Raw genomic sequence first — 18,772 nt, 5'->3', positions numbered from 1 at the left:
CCCGAGATAAATATCCGATGTGACATGTCATAAATATGACCTCGCGTCCAAACATGCCGGCACCAAAACGAGTTCACGACCCGACAGCACAAGTCCACGACCCGAGACCGCCGCACCAACGAGTACACGACCGCAGCAAAGATGGCCAAAGATGGGGTTAGCCCACGGAAACAACACGCGAAGCTACCGAATGTCACATTGTCACCTGCGCCAACGAGTACACGACTCGCCGCCTATATATTTTGAACTACTAGTTCTTCCCTTCTTCAATACACTAGCGACTTATCACAGATGGAGTTCACGACTCTAATGATCAAGATCGCGTGCTTGATCCCGGAGGCCTGCCGCAACGCGGGCAAGCTGCCGGCCGCACTCATCACGAGCGGAATCGTTCAAGCTGCAGCGGCGCTCGCGCTCGTCGTCTTCAGATCGCCGGCAGGTATTTTCAGTCATGGAAAGGCGCCCTTCTACCTGTACTACGGCATTCTCGTCGCCGTAATTATCTTTGGATTCGTTGAGGCGTCAGTTGGCTTCTACGTCTCAAGCGACCTGATCCGGCGAGGCGCCGTTGGGATGACGATCCTCTGGATCTCAATTTTACCCATTGTTCTTGTGGCTGGGCTCGGAGGATTTATCATCTTGAAATAATAGTAGCTGGTTGTGGTATTGCAGATACTGTTGTGTTTTCATGTACTTTTTTTATTGATGTATACTACCCTGTTCTGGAGGTGAGGTTTATGCTTTATGCATTTGTACTGTACATCCTCACTGCGGTGCCTCTCCGGCCAAGTAAAAGAATAGTTACAGCTCATAGCCAACGAGTGGGCTTGCGCTGCAACCGAACGGCTGTGGTGTCGGTACAGCTGCAGCCGCCGCCGCTGAAAAATCTTAAGCGAGCAGGCCAGCGGCCCAAAAAGCCCACGCGTTCGGCTGCAGGCAACTGCCAGCGCTCCACCCCCTACGCCCCCTGCTCTCGTCGACCCCCACCGCACGCCGCCGTCCCCAAAGCAGCCTCTCGCCGCCGTTGTTCCGTCGACGCGCATCGCCTCCTTCGTCTTCCCTTCGCCGACTGAACCCTAGCCGCCGCGCGACCCCACGGCCGTCGACCCACCTACCCGCCGTGCTGCCGTCGACACCCCCCCCCCCCCCACCCCAACCCCAATCGGCGACGCGCATCCGTTTCTCGGCCGCCACGCCGCACCTCCTCCGTCTTCCCTTCCCCGACCGACCGAAAGCTCGCCCCGCCGTTCAGATCCGCTCACTCAGCGCTGCCCGGACAGTTCCCCACGTCGCCGAAGTCGGAGAAGCCGCGGGACCTCCACCTCAGGAAAGCAAGCATACACAGTAATTTGCACGCTAGAATCGTGAAGAAAATTCACACATAACAAGGTAAAATGAAGGATACTCTTTCCGCAGCTGAAGCGAGGGAATCTTGGAGCAAGGTCCAAGATCCATTTTCTGCACCAAAAAAAAAGCGGGGTTACAAATATCAGCAGCATGGCGCACTGCAGGAGTGCAAGGGAGATGTTGCCGAAGGCAGAAGCTCGGCCATGGATGGTATTGTTTTCATGGAGCTCGATCGATTATCCCCTTTCCTCTGATTTTTCCTCCAATCTCAAAATCTAGCAGGCTAGCAGGTAGAGCAGTTCATCTCCATTCCCCTGCTACTTTTTGTTTCCATCGAGAAAACAAGCAAGAAGCATTTTCCCGCTTCAACTTTGTGTTCATCTCTCTCTCTCTCTCTCTCTCTCTCTCTCTCTCTCTCTCTCTCTCTCTCTCTCTCTCCCCTCTCTCTCTCTGAATCTTCTTCTTGTGGTCAGCGACGAGCTCCGCGTAGCGAGACCCCGTGAGCGGCAGCGGTGAGCTTCGCGCAGCGGCTGCACCGAGGCCGTGCGAGGGGGCGAGCTCCTTGCCGGCGGCGAGGTCATGGCGTCGTGGCTAGGCCGGAGGGCAAGCTCGTGGCGGCGCGAGGACGGGAGGCTGGGGACGCGGGGACGTGGTGGGACTCAGAAAACGTCACGAAGCCCGTGGCGGCCTCCCCGTTCCCATGTCTAGCAGCGCCGCGGGAAAGGGGGCGATTGGGGAGAAGTGGAGACGCGGAAAGATGCGGGCCGGCGGCTACTGCGGGGAGCGGGGATCGAGCTCCTCTTTTGGCCCGCGTAAAGGGATCGCTTTGTCCCCTGTTCCGCACAGGGAGCACCCGCTAGAGTATGAGCCGCGGATCTACTGTAAGTGCAAGCAGAAGGCACCGAGGTGGATTTTTCTTGGAGTTGGTTGATTTGGTCACATTGTGATTACAAAACTGCTGCAAGTCTGATCCATTTCTAAGAATCTTCATATGAGATGTCGATACGATCACACGACGCAAAGAACACAATTCAACACTGAGCAGATCATCATCAGAACCAAGTAACCAAAAACCCAAGCACCACTGTCATGTTCCTCACATCTTGTGCAGGTTTCGTGGCGCCAGCGTTGTCAGTCTCCTTCAAATCACTCATAACGAGTGCCCTTGCGTCATGGGGCAACCTGTCCATTCCGATGTGCCAGTGGCACGGCGTGGCGTGCGGCTTGAGGGGACGCCGCCGTGGCCATGTGGTGGAGCTGGGACTCGAGGAGCTCAACCTTATTGGCACCATCACCCCTGCTTTGGGCAACCTCACGTACTTGAGGCGACTCCACCTCTCACAGAACCGCTTCCATGGCATGTTGCCACAAGAGCTCGGTAATCTCGCTGATCTTGAGACTCTACAACTTAGCTCCAACCAGTTCTCAGCGTTGACCTTTCTTAGTATCGCCACCAATAACATTGAAAGAAGCATCCCACCACTGCAAGGCCTATCTTCTATTGAGCATCTTATTCTGGCGCGAAACCATCTTCCCTTGTTGGTTAGGAAACCTCACTTCACTACAGATGATAGTTTTGCAGCATAATGGTCTGGTGGGTCAAATCTCAGAATCAGTAGGAAATCTAGAGTTGCTTACAATCCTTTCTCTCTCCGAGAACAATCTTTCAGGTTCTATGCCCCATACACTTGGAAAGCTCCATGCACTCACTGGACTTTATCTGATGACTAATCAAATAGGAGGCTCTTTGCCACCTTCGCTGTTCAATATCTCTTCTCTTCAAGTTCTAAACATACAACAAAACAACTTTACTGGGGGTTTTCCAATCTAATACTGGCAACAAGCTTTCGAAACTAACAAAATTTCTTGTATCAGATAATCAATTTCATGGCGTGCTCCCATCATCCCTGTGCAATGCTTCCATGCTTCAAATGATTCAAACAGTAAAGAACTTCCTACACGGAACCATTCCCCAATGTTTGGGAGCTCAACAAAAGAACCTGTCTGTAGCGAGGATTGTAGGAAATCAGTTTGAAGCAACAAATGACGCTGATTGGGGCTTCCTGACTAGTCTAACTAACTGTAGCAATATGCTGGAGTTGGGTCTTTCTTACAACAAACTCCAAGGCGTGCTACCAAATTCAATTGGTAATCTCTCAACAAGTTCGGAATATTTGGCCGTAGGAAACAACAATTTAACCGGAGTAATACCAGAAGGAATAGGGAACCTAATCAATTTGAATTACCTCAGCATGGGTAATAATATTTTTAAAGGCGCTATTCCATTATCGTTTGGCAATCTCAAGAAGTTGGACCGATTATATTTATTAAACAATGCTTTGTCAGGATTCATCCCAGTAACTCTTGGCAATCTAACAAAACTTACTCGACTTAGACTTAGTACTAATATGATTAGTGGAGTTATTCCTTCTAGTCTCAGCAACTGTCCTTTAGAAGCGATTGATCTTTCTCAAAACAATCTTTCTGGTTCGTTACCTAGAGAACTACTTTCCATGTCAACATTATCGGCTATGATGGATCTTTCACACAATTCCTTATCTGGAACTTTGCCAGAAATGGGAAATCTAAAAAAATCTGGGCGATCTAGATTTCTCTAATAATAGATTTCTGGTGAGATTCCAGCCTCCATCGGTGAATGTCGAAGCCTGGAATATCTCAATACATCTGGAAACCTCCTTCAAGGATCAATTCCACTGTTACTTGGAAATCTAAGAGGTCTCATGGTGCTTGATCTTTCCTACAATAATTTATCTGGGACAATCCCTGAAATCCTTAGCAGCCTGCTAGGGCTTTCCTCATTGAAACTATCATTCAACAAATTCCAAAGTGCAGTTCCACAAGATGGGGTATTTCTCAATGCAACTGCGACTTATTCGCTGGAAATGATGGCCTTTGTGGTGGTAACCCTCAACTGAAATTGCCACCCTGCTCTAACCACTCCAGGAAGAAGCCATTGCAAAAACTTGCCATGATAGTTGCCATATGCAGTGGTTGTGTTTTTGTTGCATTAGTATTTGCACTGTCTTCATTATACAGAAAGAATAACAAAATAAAAGCAAACCCACAGAGCTCAGTCATTGGTGAACAACACATGAGGGTATCTTATGCTGAATTGGCCCACGCAACTAATGGTTTTTCATCTGAGAACCTCATTGGGGCTGGGAGCTTTAGTTCAGTCTACAAAGGTAGAATGAGAGGAAATGAACAGCATGCATTCTTCGCTGTCATGGTTATAAACCTCATGCAACGTGGAGCATCTCAAAGTTTTATCGCAGAATGCAAGACTTTAAGATTTGCTCGATCGACACCGAAACCTTGTGAAGATATTGACGGTGTGCTCAAGTACTGATTTTCAGGGTCATGACTTCAAGGCCATTGTGTATGAGTTTCTTCCTAATGGAAATTTAGACCAACGACTGCACCAACATATTACAGGAGGATGGTGAACAAAAGGCACTAGATCTGATTGAAAGGCTACACATTGCAATTGATGTGGCATCCTCACTTGATTATCTTCACCAACATAAGCCGACTCCAATTATTCATTGTGATCTTAAGCCAAGCAATGTTCTCCTGGATACTGACATGGTCGCCCATGCTGGTGATTTTGGGCTTGCAAGGTTTTTGTATCAAGACATGGAGAAATCAAGTGGTTGGGCATCAATGAAAGGATCAATTGGTTATGCAGCTTCAGTTGTGGTTCCATTTGCTACAGCTCTCTGTTCTCTTCTAATAAAAGTTTGCAGTGCTAGGTTTTATGTAAGTTAAAGCTTTGTTAGCATTTCTCTCGCTTAAATAAGTACAAGTTCAATGAAAGTCAGTTTTCTAGAGTAGACCAGGAAATAGCTGAAACTTGTAAATTCCTAATAAGGGAAAAATAAATAAGCTATTTCACACTTATTTGCAAATAAATATAACAAAGAATTTTATAGTTGCAGACATGAATACTACTGCAAGAAATATGTTATTACATACCCAAATTCTTGGAAAGGTCGCTTTCTTACAAAATAAGACCTCTTGGAATTTGGTTGGTTTCAGAGTATGGATTGGGCAAGGAGGTCTCCACCCAGGGTGACGTCTACAGCTACGGCATACTGTTACTGGAGATGTTCACTGGAAAAAGGCCAACAGATAATGACTTTGGGGAAGCCATTGGGCTTCGAAGTTATGTTCAAATGTCACTACCAGATAGCACGGCTATTATCATAGACCATCAGCTTCTAACAGAGATGGAAGGTGGTGAAGCCAGCAACTTCAACTCAAGCATCATTAGTGAAATGATAATGGCCTGCATCACTTCAGTTCTAGTTGGGATTAGGTGTTCAGAGGAGACACCGATGGACTGCCCGCCAATCGGAGATGCTTTGAGAGAATTGCAAGCCATTAGAGACAAGCTTCACATGATTGAAGTACAGTGTTCTTGCGTGATCCACATGATGATTGAAGTACAGCTGTATAATAAGAAATTGAGAGCATATACAGAGCGATGCATATATCCATATGATTGAAATAATGTTGTTGAATAAATTAATACTAGCTTTTAATAGACGTGTACATGCAATAATCTGTATGGCTGTCGACCAGTAAAACGCATTGCTAAGACCATGCAACTTTCTACGACTCGCCGTCGTCTATGATCAGGTTGGACGGCCGCCGGCGGTGCCAGCAACATTGACAGCGACGGCAGCGAGGACCATGAAAACGGCGGTACGGAACAGCCCGCGGAGCAACCCCCGGCAGCAGCTGCCACCACCCACCGCTCCGCCATCGTCCTCCTCGTCGCTGCCGTCGTCGTCATTGGCCTCCCCTTCCGTGCTCACGGCCGGCGCCGGCGCCGGACCCTTCATCATCATTTCCTCCTGGTTCTTCTGATGCTCGCCGTTGGCCACCGCCGGCTGCTTCTTCTTCTGCTTCCTGTTGCTCGCCTTCTTGTCCTTGCGACCGTGCTTTGGAGCGTCGCCGCCGACCCCGCTGCTCTCCCCGCTGGGCGCGGGCTGCTGCTTGTCCTTGGCCTCCCCGTCGTCAAGTTTCCTGCCGCTGGCCATGGCCACCGCCTCCTCGCTGTCGCCGGGGTCATCGTTGGCGAGGAGAGCCCACATGTTGGCGCTCGCCTTGATGCCTCCCACCATGTCGCCGGTCGTCGACGATCCACGTACCATATTTGGTTTGTTCCCCGATGGTGGAGGCACGGCGCCTTTTATAGGGCCGGGGCCCGGGACGCGGCCGTTGGATCGCGTCGCCGAGTCCGCCTCGGAGCGCGCTCGATCTCCACGTCGGATCGGATCCGTTTCAGGAGTGTAGGATGATCGAGACGGGTTCGTCCACGAACTCGTACAAATTAATGCTCACTTAATCACATCAATGCTCGTACAAATTATTTTCTAATCTTGCATCTTTTTATAATGACCTTATTTCTCACTTAATCACAACTGCTAACCCATTGTTACCATCTTTATCCACATCTACATATTATTAAAATTAGTGAATGAGGTAGTAGTATACGCAGGTTGAAAATTGTAAACATCACCTGGAGGCTCATATCTGTAGCGCTACAATGGGAAAATAGTAGTTGTCGAAAAATTCTCCACATAAGGCACAATGATCTATGGTTTTCAGTGAACACGCATACTTTTACAGTATAAGTTGTGTTTCAGTAACTGCATCCGGTTGTTTCCTGGCTGGCCAAGACGGCGCGGCAACCCAGGATTTTCTAGTACAACCCAAATCCTGAATCTATTATAATTCCATACTAAATAAAGGATTTCTTGATGTTACTTAAATTTTGAAGTTCCAAAAATCCACAAGACGCCGGAGCTTTTATGTGTTTGCCAAAAAGAAAAAAGATCCACAAGACAACAGCCAGCCAAGTAGCTGCATGCATTTCAGCTTTTGTTTACCAAAGGTTACAGCAGAAGGCGCAGAGTTCTTTCAGATGATAGGCTCTTCAGATATTGGATCACTGATAGAAACTAATATCTGACTTAGATGAGCCAATTGCTCGTACTGCAACCAGGACAATCAGATCTGTATTTAACAGGAGATTGGGTGTCATTGACAATATCTAACATGTTTGAATTCAGTAACACCACTAACACCAACAAGGATGTGTCTGGAGCAAAGCATGGCTTTAGAAGGCTCGACTGATTATCTTGCAGTAAAAATTGGTTCAGCTTCAGAGCTTGGTTGGGTTCTTCTGGTATACTTGATGAGCAATCCTTCTGAAGAGACACCGGGTACGCGCAAGTCCCTGGACATGAGAGACATACGTAGTTACATGCCAATTCACTACAGAATCTCTACCAAAGAAAGATTGATTGCAAAGCATACCTGATGTAAGGCTCCAGATCTTTCCATTCCCACTTTGGTCGCTCGCGGAAAAGTGCTGCAAATCTCTCAGCAGGTGTCAGTGGCAGATCAGCAACACTGAACGCATGCACCCAGGTCTCAGCCCCACGTTTTTCACACAACACCTCCCCTTCTAGCATCTGAAGATCCGCACACATTTCTGAAGGAATGCTTTTCTCCCATTTGTCCATAAAGTTGGCAAACTTCATCTTTCCAGCACCAAGCACTCTCCGAGCAAATTGTAAGCATACACGCTTCTCATCGAGGCTCCAAAAACTTCCGGCTTCCTGCTCAACCTTTGTGCCAAATCTTTTGAGGCAATGGGTTACAATCTTACGCACAAAACCATCAGATTCCATGACAGATAGCACATCATTTTCCTGCATTGCATTTAACGGCCAGTTGTGCAACACAGAGTTGTGCAGGATCATGTCAAGAATTGTGTTCACAGAATTGGCATCGACTGTCCTCCAGAATCCATCAATCTCAACAGCCGAGAGGGTATCCAGCCCCTCTAACAGCTCACCATCACTGGCCTGGATAAGCTTGCAGAGGTCTTGCCATGTGTACAGCCCCTTCTTATGCTGGAAGCCAACTCCAAGATCCTCATCAAGTATGTAGGGCCTCTCACGGAGAAGGCTCCTCAGTTTGTCAAGTCGTGGAGCAGTTCGAACCAATTCAATGCTCCCAGGTGCTACTTTAATGGTAGCAGCCACTGCATCAGCTGCATTAGCATCGCCATTGGTATTATCAGGTCTTAAACATGGAGCAGATGGTTTCCCAGGTGGTATAAGGAACATAGAATTGGATGTGCCAACAAACTTCATGGAATATGTTGCAGAAGGTGTGCAGAGGACAGCTTCTTCATCAGGACGCCCCCGTATAGTCACCCTATATCAAGAGAAATGTCAACATTTCTTAGAGATGGATATGTTAAAATGTTGAGAAGGAAACAGATGCACCACAGTCCACACTTTCATAAAATGGAATACTGTAAGGCATTATACGTCTCTAATGCCACGTGCTGGAAATGCAAGGAGCAATCTTACTATATTCACATGATACCTGTGGCAGAGATTTTAGCTATTTACCCGGGTTCAGCTTTGGCTTAGGAACAATCAGCATAGCTAAGCTGAATTATCCAGCTCAAAATGGAACAAAAATGGATGAAAAACGGGCTGAACTTTACATTACTCGAGGACAAACTCACGAGTGATGCCAAGATTAAGTACACTGAAATGCAAATTCGCTCACAAGTAAACAACATAGATGTCCATATCTAGGGACTAGGGATTAACAGCCTATGCTTTTCAACCAATATGGCATGGAAGTATGGAGTCATGGTGGATTGGTGGGCCATTTTGACACGGTTAACTTTTTTTTCTTGAAAGAACAGGCGGGGCAGCGCCCCTACTGGTTAATATATTAATAAACGGAAAGGTAAGGGTACAACAGAAATTCAAGACAAAAAGAGAAAATAAACTAACTAAAGAAGGGAGGAGAGAAAAACAAGAGGCGATTACAGGGCATTAAGCCAGGATTCCATAGCAGGGACAAGGCTAGGTTTAGCTCTTAGGAGAACAAGGGAGAATTCAAAAATGAATTTCCTTTTGCAAGCATTCACCGAGGGATCAATATCATTGAAGATCCAGTCATTTCTTGTTGTCCAAATGCTCCATGTCATGAGTATGATGATTTCCATAAGACAACGGTTAACTTTGCATCAGGCAAGAATAATAGTTTGTACAAACTAGTCAGCGCGCATGTGAATGGTGCAAACTGGGAAATTTCTGGCCTACAAACCAAGCATAAAAAACGAGCTTCTGCTGGAGATCGATTCTAGATCTTGTAAGTAATAATGGCATGCTAATAAAACGTAAATCGAGAATGACCCCTAAAGTTGAAAGAATGGCGCTGCTCGATCTTGATCTGTTGAGGGAAAACAGCCTAAGGTGCTTGGCTGGGCGGAGGGCTTGGGCTTACCGGCCTTGTAGAAGGTCAGGGAGGAGGTCGTCGGCGGCCTCGACGAGGACGATATCGTCGTGGGGCCCGAACGCCTGGTGGTAGCATAGCGACACCGAGGGGCCGGCGGCGGCAAGGCCCAGCACCGCGTCGGCCCCGCCGCCGCCGCCGCCGCCCCACTCGATCTCGGCCTGGGTCCCAGCGTCCTCCATCTCCGCATCCATGGATCCGGCTGAGGAGAATTTGGTTTGGGGTTTGAGGATTTCTTCCTGATTCCCCCCCTTGTGTTGGCTGCTTGGTTGTTTCTTTTGGCGCGCTTTTGGTTTTGGGTGGGTGAGTTTTGCGCGGGAAATGTTCTGGTTTGTGGGGTCAGGAGGTCAGCCTTTGGACGGAAGAGAAGGAAGGAAGGAAATATTTTTAAACCAATACGCTGAGCAGATACGTGAAAAGATAATGTTAATTTTCTCCGTGACATTTCATAGTCTAGGATAGAGATGGAAAAGTTCGACAAAAAGGATAAAATTTGGGAAATTGAAAATTCATGAAGTCATTGTACCTCATTTCTGCTGTAATTGAGTTAGTTTTAATTATTTTGTTATATATCTATGTCCATTTTCAATGGCCAGTTTCATCTTATTGTTTCCAAAACTGCCACGTCACCTAGGGTGAAATAAAATTTTGAATGAAACGATTCTTGCGTTTAAGTTTTATTTTTATTATTCCATAGACAACCATAGTATTTAATTTATGCATGATGTGGATGCGTTTAATTGGATACGATATTATATGAACGCTCAATGGATGCGTGAAAAGAGTCTTGTTGTGTTTGAAATTGCATCAACCAAGTTTCATCTAACTCCAATGCCATATCACCATACTTGGTTGTGTGGCACTATAATTATAAAGAATGAATCTACCGCTGAGAATGACCAAAAGCATCCAGTGTTAGATAGGATTTAAATTTGGATGTTTGCCTTTTGACCTCCCTATACAATTCCATGTGCAATTCATTCATATGCTTAACTGAACAGTGTAAGTCGTAGTATGTAGCAATGATTTGTTAGGCATGAATAAGTTGGAAACGTATTTGTTGCAATATACTACTGCAAGAGGATGATTGTCAATTACTTATCATTAGGTCAGTGTTCTTTTCATGTCTTCAACAGTTGTTTCAGAAAAAAAAAACCATTTGGCCATGTGCAACTCGATCTCCTGCATATTTGTTTTTAGAAAAGGGCATACCCGGATGCCTAAATTCTTCTGGTTTTGCCTACTTGGTCGTTTTCTCAGTTGAAGACTGCAGAGAGCACACTGAAGATTCAACTGAAAATGACAAGGCCTTAGCCTTGTTTGGTTCAGTTGTATCCCTTGCCCTTGATGGCTGCTCTACTCCCCCTGTTTCAGCAAAACCGAATTGCAGACAGCAGCTATCGGCCGCAGATCAGACCGGAGCTGGATTCGCATGCATTGTGCTGCATGCACTGCTCACGTCGGTGACTCGAGCGACTCTGAAGGAGTACAACATCAGAACCACGGTGTTCCTGGATGGTGGTGGGCTGGTGGAGCAATTCTGGAGGCTCTCCCTGCTGGACCGGGCCGTTCGAAAGGCCGATTGCAACCGTACCGCTCCGGCCCTGTAAAGGACGCACTGGGGGCCAACCCCTCAGCATCATCACCGGAATGAATATGCAGAAATTACCCTTCACTTCCTCCCGACTCGATCGGAAAGGAAAAGAATTCCTGGTGTCTCAGCTCTCCAGAAGAGGGTAGTGTCTCCCCGCCGGCGCCAGTTCCACGCGGCCATGCATGCCCCACGGCTTGTGATGCCAGGCTTCTTTGGCTGCATCTCCGTTCTTCCATGGTGGGAAAAACAGCAGCCTAGCTTCCTCGCCAGCTGCGTCGTTGTTGGATTCGAGGACAGCTTCCTTTCTTACTGCTTTGGCGAAAAAAGTGCCAGACAACCTTCCCATCCAATCCTCCATGGTAACTCTTCTTTCTTGATGCTCATGGGTAAGCTCTTAGTGAAGCATTTTTTTCCCCCTACTGGACTACTCTGTCGTTTCTTTCTTTCCATCGTTGCCGCAGAGCCACATTGTTGAAGCTAACCTTTCATGCACTCCTCAAGCATGCATCTTGTTCCTTGAGTGCAATATAATCACAACGCTTGAGAAGTGTCCTGCAAGATTTTTGTTTTTCCTTATTTAAGCGTCTCTTGTCTTGTTGAAAGCAAGAGCACCATAAGCAACATTTAGACGTGGGTTACAATAGGCACCTCAGCTCGCCCAAGGAGATTTAACTAGACGGTATGCTCCTCTGACCAAATAAACTCGTATCTCTTGCCGTCATCTTTTTCCGGCGGGTGGTAGCAGGAAGCAATTAGCACAACATATATAATGCCACTTCACATCTTTCCCATCATACCCCTATACCACATATACTACTCATGCATACTACTATACTACAGCTTAAAGTTTTAGTAGTATACAATTAATCTCAACAGTCGAATCTTTATATACGAGTACAGTAGTATAAGGTAGTATTGCTGTAAAAGACCTCTTTAAGAGGCTTAACGAGGGAAAATGTTGTTTGCCTTTGTTGTATGTGGTACGAGATTTTGGTCTTTGATCAAAATGTTATTTTACTGCACTATTTGGATTTGATTCAAAAACGTTATTATATATGCATACCTTATCTTTCAGAAGCTTGCAATATATTATTATATATGTAGATTACATGTTTAATTTTAACTAGGGGGTTGAATATATTATTGTATGAATTTGGATATATTTGGTTCTATTGAGGGTCCCTATGCACACAACTATGCCATGTCGATTAGAAAAGGACTATCAAGGACCTAAGTGTGTGTACAAGGCATGCATTCACATTACATATAGACCTGAGTTCGATTGATTGAGGTAGGTGTCTGCAAGTAACCGGCCTTTTAGACATAGACGTACAAACTTGTAGAGGAGATCGATCGGAGCGTTGACTTGCCAATTCAGTGGTTTTGCAGTTTTGCCACGTAAGTGCGTGCGTAGCTGCTGGTGGCGATGGCGTCAAGCAATGGCGGCCAACCTGCGCCGCAAATGACCCTTGTGTCCATGGCGGGTGCCAGAGAAGATCACACCTTCGCCTCCTATATCGAGCAGCGGAAGCATCGTCACGGCAGACAATCGATGGTCATGTATCCTATGCTCCGTCCTGTCTTTTGCTGGCATTGCAGGCGGTGGTCGCGGGGTGAAGACCACACGCTCACCCCCTGTCTTGTGTCCTCGCATGACGTCGAGCAAGTGCCGGAGCCCGTTGACGAGCTTGCGTTGGAGGTGCGTTCTTGTTTCAGATGCGCGCAGGAGATCTGCGAGAAGACCCGGTATCTCCGGGACGAGGCGCCGGCAAGCAGGGGCCGGGACACGCCGCTGCATCAGGCTGCAAGGTCCAGGAACCTGACTATGTTTTGCCATCTCGTCACGTTGGTGGGCGAGGAGGGCGGCCATGGCCTGGTGGTCCAGGCGCTGAGGAAGACCAACGACCGCAAGGAGACGGCCTTGCACGTGGCAGTCAGGATCGGCGACAGGGACATGGTCGAACTGATATTGTGGGTGGATCCACAGCTTGGCCAAATTGCGTGCCATTATATCTCGCCAATTTACCTAGCCGTTTCTCTGGGACGCAAGGACATCGCGGAGGCCCTGCACGATGCTTCAGGACCTTGTCACATCGTGTCCTACTCCGGACCGAGCGGGCGAAATGCCTTACACGCTGCTGTTCTTCATGGAGACGGTGCGTAACTCTTTTTAAAATTTGCCCAGAGTTCATTAATTCTTTGTTTCATCCTTCATTTCTCTCAAACTCTGTCAACGTCCTACCTTTATAATAAAGAAATATGGGTAATGTTGTAGCACAAGCGCCTTTTTTTCCCCATCTCAGTCGATGAAGCAGCACCAGGTGATCTTCATCCAATGGCCAGGCCCAGTTCCTCTTCCTCCAGCAAAATAACACTTTTTTTCCTTCTCCCACGCGCTGCCAAGAATCCGATCTCTCTCACATGCTCGACCCTGCCTCCTCCGTCCCTAGCGGCTTCCCCACCGCTGGGGGCTGCACCGGCGCCCCAGCACTTCACATCCGGCGGTTCAAGAGTGTGACTGGCGGCTTCGTAGCTGTCTCGTCATCCCACCATTTACCACCACCACAATATCTCTAGGGTCCTCCCATTTGAACGGGGTGTTTGGCAGCATTCCACTTCAGAAAAAACAGCTTCACTTTACCAACTCCACAAAATTGCTTGTCAAACACGTCCAGCTCTAGAAAAAACGTGGAGCTAGAGGTTAGAAAACGTGCCGCTCGGACCTCGTCCTCTCCCGTGTCGCCGCGGCCGCCCGGAGCTCATGAGATTTGGCCCTGCTGCCGTGAGCTAGGGGAGCAAGGCTTCCTCCTCTCCGCCACCTTCCGACCACAGCCACAGCAGGCCGCAAAGAAGGCCGAGCCGTGCTGGCAGTCGTGCCGTCCGACCTCCACCGTCCCTCGCCTGTCGCTCCCCTCCCTACTGTTGCCGCACCGCTGCAAGTCAACCCCACGAACGCCTTCCTCCATCTCTGCTGACCGCAACACACGACCTCGCCTTCTCCGCTTTTCTCCCCAATCCTTGCCTTCTCCTCCTAAAGAGAGAGGAAGAGGAGAGGAGAAAATAGAAGAGTATGACATGTGGAACCATTCACAAGGGATAAAATAGACTATTCCCAGCAAGTCCTTATGTTTTTGGAGCTGGAGCACTGTAATTGCCAAACACGTACAACAACTCCGTGTTTTGTTGAAGTTGGTGAAGTGGAGCTGCTAAAAGATGGAATTGGTGGAGTGGAGCTGTTTTTTTAAGTGAAGTGCTGCCAAACACCCCTTAAAGCTAATGGCACTCAATCTCCTCCCCTAAACCTAAGGACGAAGATCGCTGTCGTCTAAAGCCCTCCTAGATTCTAGTGAAGAAATATTGATTCCACAAACTTTGGTGCGGGTGTCATACTCATCTCCATTTTCATGCATGATCTCCTGTATTCATTTTCATGCATGCATGTATTACATTTATTTGTTATTTCATTTATTTTCTCGTACAAGTTAAATTAAGGTGCATGATCATCGGTGTTAGGAGTTGGGCACAAAAAGGGGCCGCAAAAGCCACAGGCAAAGGAATATTCGTGCTTGTACATCCTAAGAAGAGGATGCGGTGAATTAGGACAATTAAAACCATAACTAAAATCTCATCTTGTTGTATTTTTACCTAATTTGAAAATATGCTTCGAAAACAGCAACTACTGTCAAAATCATTAGTTCACAGGTATAAAATAGTACTTTATGTATGAAATTACGTATAAATATAAGAAGAAATAGGCGCTAAAGCATTGCAATTACTAGCGCCAACATTGTACCACCCACACACTTATTTTCCGCAACGTCCTCGTTGTAAGCAAAATTTAAAGGAGTAGTTGTTACTTGATCAGTCACGTCTTCAATTGTTGTTGTTGTTTTGGCCCCTCATGTGATCTTTCTACGTAAGCTGTACACATGTTCAATACATACCTAGCACCTTTCAACAATTTGTTGATGTTTAACACCAAATGGTGGATACATTTTGCAGAGATGACAAAAAGTGTACTCGCTTGGAGCGAGGACCTTACCAAGCAGGACAATAATGGTAGCACCCCTCTCCACTTTGCTGTATCGGTACAACAACGTCCATTCATTTCTTTTGGGATATTTGGGAGACATACATGGTTAGAAAAAGTCCCAACCTGGCAGCTACTGGATGCTGACTCATCCATGGCTTATCGGGAGGATGACCAAGGTTTGTTGCCCGTGCACATTGCTGCCATGACAAATCAGAAAATCGCTATTCGCATTCTCCTCCGGAGATGCCCAGGTTGCATGGGTTTGCGTGACAAGCACGGAAGAACCTTCCTTCATGTTGCTGTCCAGAACAAGGCATCCCGAGTCGTAAGAACAGCTTGCAAATTAAAACAATGTGCACCCATAATGAATATTCAGGACGAGGATGGCAACACCGCGCTGCACCTAGCTGTGGATGATCAGAATATTTCAATGGTCATTCGTCTGCTGCGGAACCAGCATGTTTGCTTAAATTTAAGGAATGCAGAAGGGCAAACGGAACTGGATCTAGCAAGGAGCAGGATACGCGAAGGTTTTTTCTTTGGAGGGGTACGGTATTAATTACTACCAAATTACACACACTGAGCGTCGTCAAGCGAGTTTTTGTATTAACTACTTACTTTTTGCAGAATCCAGACAAGGTCATCTACAGAATGCTCGTAACCTTGGGGGCTAAGCATGGTAATGACTACCGGTGGGACCGTCTTTTACAAAACCGCTTTAAACCTAAAGCAGGTGATGATGCTGAGGCACGCAAATTATTGGAGAAAGAAGAGTCAGATAAGCTGACAAGCTCGACCCAAACTCTCGGCATCGGTTCAGTGCTCGTCGCGACTGTGACCTTCGGTGCATCTTTCGCGCTGCCTGGAGGAAACATAGCCGACGACCACCCTAACGGTGGCTCACCAACACTTGCCGGGAGGTGGTACTTCGACGCGTTCGTGGTGGCCAATACATTGGCTTTCCTCTGTTCATCTCTGGCTACCGTTGGTCTCATGTACTCTGGCATGGGCATGGTTACACTGCCCTTCCGTCGCATGCACTTCAACATATCCGTGCTCTTTGCCTCGAGTGCAGTCACATCCTTGACCGCTGCCTTTGCATTGGGCGTCTATATGGTGTTGGCGCCAGTTGCACGGTCAACTGCCATTGCAATATGTGCCATCAGTCCTCTCGTGTTACTCTACGGGAGCGCACAAGATTTATGGAGAATTGCTCTTGTTTCAGGACCACAGTATAGGAGAAGAGGATTACGGGTCTGGCTCGGGTCAACTGTTCTGGTATTCTTCTCTCAACTTGTTTTCTATCTTTGGCCGTTTGCGGTAATATTCGGCTGGCCAGGTTATTTGAGGGAACGCCGGCATGGCTGACTCGAAGACATATCAGCCCCGGCAATATGCTCCACCCGGGGAGTTCTATGCACTATTAAATTATGGTTATGAGCTTTTATTAAATTGTCACTATATGTACTGTTTTTTTCTTTCAATAAGGAGCTGGCCGGCATTGTTACATTATATTGATTGTTCATAGGCATGTACTGCTACTGAAATATGATCATCTTAAATATATGATACAGTTAACTTTTTTCATTTGTTTAACTATTCATCTTTTCTATAAATATTTTTGCAAATAGATAAACCTACAAGTTAATCTAAAGTACATTTGACAATAGACATAATGATACATATTTTACTTTAGTTACCTAACTCGTTCAATAGATATTGGTGGTCAAAGTTGGAGTAAAAAGTCAACAGCGTCATATATTTACGAACGGAGGGAGTATTCCATTAGATTTATTTCTCTAATCTTCTAGGTCAAGGAAAAGGTTAGCATAGAGTCTAAAAACGGTTGACTATTGTTAGGATTCTAGTAGTGGGCGTATAAGGCCAGTCTCAATTCATAGTTTTATCGCATGGTTATGAGGATGAAACTCCTCTCATATTTGATGAAATTATCACTTCTTTTTGCTCACAATGGTCTTGCCAAGTCAGCATAATTGATGATGTGGCATACAATTTAATGCTTATGAAACTTTTATGAAACATTTCTTGAGACTAGCCTAAGGGCAGTCCCAATATCTACGGATATTATCGAAATTTTGACAAGGTCGCTCTCTGTTGGGTGTATACATACCGTGTACCTCTATTACTACTGAACCGGAACAGAAACAAAAAAGGACCCCTTTAATTTTCATCGTGGAGCTAGCAATGTAATTGTAGTCCTAGGTACAAACAAATAATGGTTCTCTCCTCTTGTATCGGAATTGCCGAAGCCAACCATCGCCATGGCGTACAGCGCCGGCGGCGAGCCGTCGCGCTCAGGCACCACGATCGTGGCGGTGAGGAACGACCACGTATTCAAGATCGTCGGCTACTCCCGGACCATATACTTGTTCTCCATCTTTGGCCGTTTGCGGTAATATTCGGTTGGGCAGGTTATTTGAGGGAACGCCGGCATGGCTGACTCGAAGAAGACGGACATATCGGTCCCGGCAATATACTCCACCCGGAGAGTTCTATGCACTATTAGATTATGATTATGAGCTTTTATTAAATTGTCATTGTATGTACTGTATTTTTTACTTTCAATAAGGAACTGGCCGGTATATATTGTTACATTATATTGATTGTTCAGAGGCATGTACTACTTCTGAACTATGGTCATGTATACCATGTACCAAATATATATGTTATTGAAACTTTTCATCCTGCTTGTTACTACAAAATCAATGATTGACGTTGTCAAGCTCGTTGTGCTTTCATCCTCTCTCTATTCGCAACTTGTAACTCCATGCAAACATCTACCATGGCCTCTGGACGGACACTCTGCTATCTGATTGCAAAGACATGGCCGGCTTGCTGCGGTTGTAGCAGGTCATCCTGCCATTGCTGCCATCATCAAACATCCTTGTTGCTGCGGAAGAAACATGCGCACAAGTAAAGAACTTAGTAGCCACCCTCATCAAGTAATTGAAGTTATTATTGGAGATTGGATAGATGCCCAGCCACGTATATATACCGGAGAAAAACATGCATCCAGCAAGCAGCTTTGATTAGGCATCATTTTGAAATGTAACCTCTATTTAATTTCAAAATGGCTTCAGTCGTCTTCAACTTAGTATTTTATGAACTCATTTGGAAGAAGGTGATTATCCCTTTTACAGTTCCTAATCAAGTCAACACGGCAAACCAAGCCGATATGGAGAACAACAGCAAAGCATGAAATTTGATCATCCAAGATCTAGGAAGGAGCGACTTCGACCATGTATTTCATCTCAACTCTACATATGATGTATGGAAGGTTTTATGTGATTATCATGAAGGCTCAAACACGGTAAAAGAGGTACGCCAAGATATGTGTAAAAAAGAGTACATGCGCTTTGAAATGAAACTTGGTGAATCTGTTGATGATCTCTTTGCACATTTTAATAAAATTCTTAGCA

General features: G+C 46.3%; 2 protein-coding genes and 1 pseudogene across 3 annotated transcripts; 2 read left to right on the top strand and 1 right to left on the bottom strand.

The window, feature by feature from the left end:
• Nucleotides 1-1,910: 1,910 nt before the first annotated feature.
• On the top strand, nt 1,911-5,876 carry LOC117838778 (uncharacterized; annotated as a pseudogene).
• Nucleotides 5,877-7,210: 1,334 nt separating this feature from the next.
• LOC117836263 (uncharacterized) lies at nt 7,211-9,972 on the bottom strand. The gene is made up of 3 exons (XM_034715651.2): nt 9,697-9,972; nt 7,696-8,604; nt 7,211-7,615 (listed from the first exon to the last, which is right to left on the bottom strand). Exons 1-3 carry the CDS (start codon nt 9,897-9,899, stop codon nt 7,513-7,515), a joined length of 1,215 nt encoding a protein of 404 aa, XP_034571542.1. The 5' UTR covers nt 9,900-9,972; the 3' UTR covers nt 7,211-7,512.
• Nucleotides 9,973-11,210: 1,238 nt separating this feature from the next.
• On the top strand, nt 11,211-16,919 carry LOC117836842 (uncharacterized). Of its 2 annotated transcripts, none has more exons than XM_034716358.2 (4): nt 11,211-11,978; nt 12,689-13,455; nt 15,302-15,879; nt 15,960-16,919. In XM_034716358.2, the coding sequence occupies exons 2-4, from the start codon at nt 12,726-12,728 to the stop codon at nt 16,698-16,700; spliced, it is 2,049 nt and encodes a 682-aa protein (XP_034572249.1). In that variant the 5' UTR covers nt 11,211-11,978; nt 12,689-12,725; the 3' UTR covers nt 16,701-16,919. The 2 variants fall into 2 exon arrangements, with proteins under 2 accessions (XP_034572249.1, XP_034572247.1); XM_034716356.2 differs by having other exon boundaries at nt 11,215-11,978; nt 12,678-13,455.
• Nucleotides 16,920-18,772: the final 1,853 nt, after the last annotated feature.

Source organism: Setaria viridis, chromosome 9 (genome assembly GCF_005286985.2).
Source record: "Setaria viridis chromosome 9, Setaria_viridis_v4.0, whole genome shotgun sequence".
In the NCBI taxonomy this organism is placed as follows: Eukaryota; Viridiplantae; Streptophyta; class Magnoliopsida; order Poales; family Poaceae; genus Setaria; species Setaria viridis.
Note: the sequence above shows the minus strand (reverse complement) of the source record. Positions and strands in the feature narration are given on the sequence as shown.

Bases quoted from the DNA above. Each gene is read 5' to 3' on its own strand.
- LOC117836263 (XM_034715651.2), bottom strand. From the start codon at position 9,899: ATGGATGCGGAGATGGAGGACGCTGGGACCCAGGCCGAGATCGAGTGG. The intron at 8,605-9,696 runs GTAAGCCCAAGC...CTCTTGATATAG, and splicing joins CCTGACCTTCTACAAGGCCG to GGTGACTATACGGGGGCGTC. The intron at 7,616-7,695 runs GTATGCTTTGCA...TCTCATGTCCAG, and splicing joins GATCTGGAGCCTTACATCAG to GGACTTGCGCGTACCCGGTG.
- LOC117836842 (XM_034716358.2), top strand. From the start codon at position 12,726: ATGGCGTCAAGCAATGGCGGCCAACCTGCGCCGCAAATGACCCTTGTG. The intron at 13,456-15,301 runs GTGCGTAACTCT...TACATTTTGCAG, and splicing joins TGCTGTTCTTCATGGAGACG to AGATGACAAAAAGTGTACTC. The intron at 15,880-15,959 runs GTACGGTATTAA...TACTTTTTGCAG, and splicing joins AAGGTTTTTTCTTTGGAGGG to AATCCAGACAAGGTCATCTA.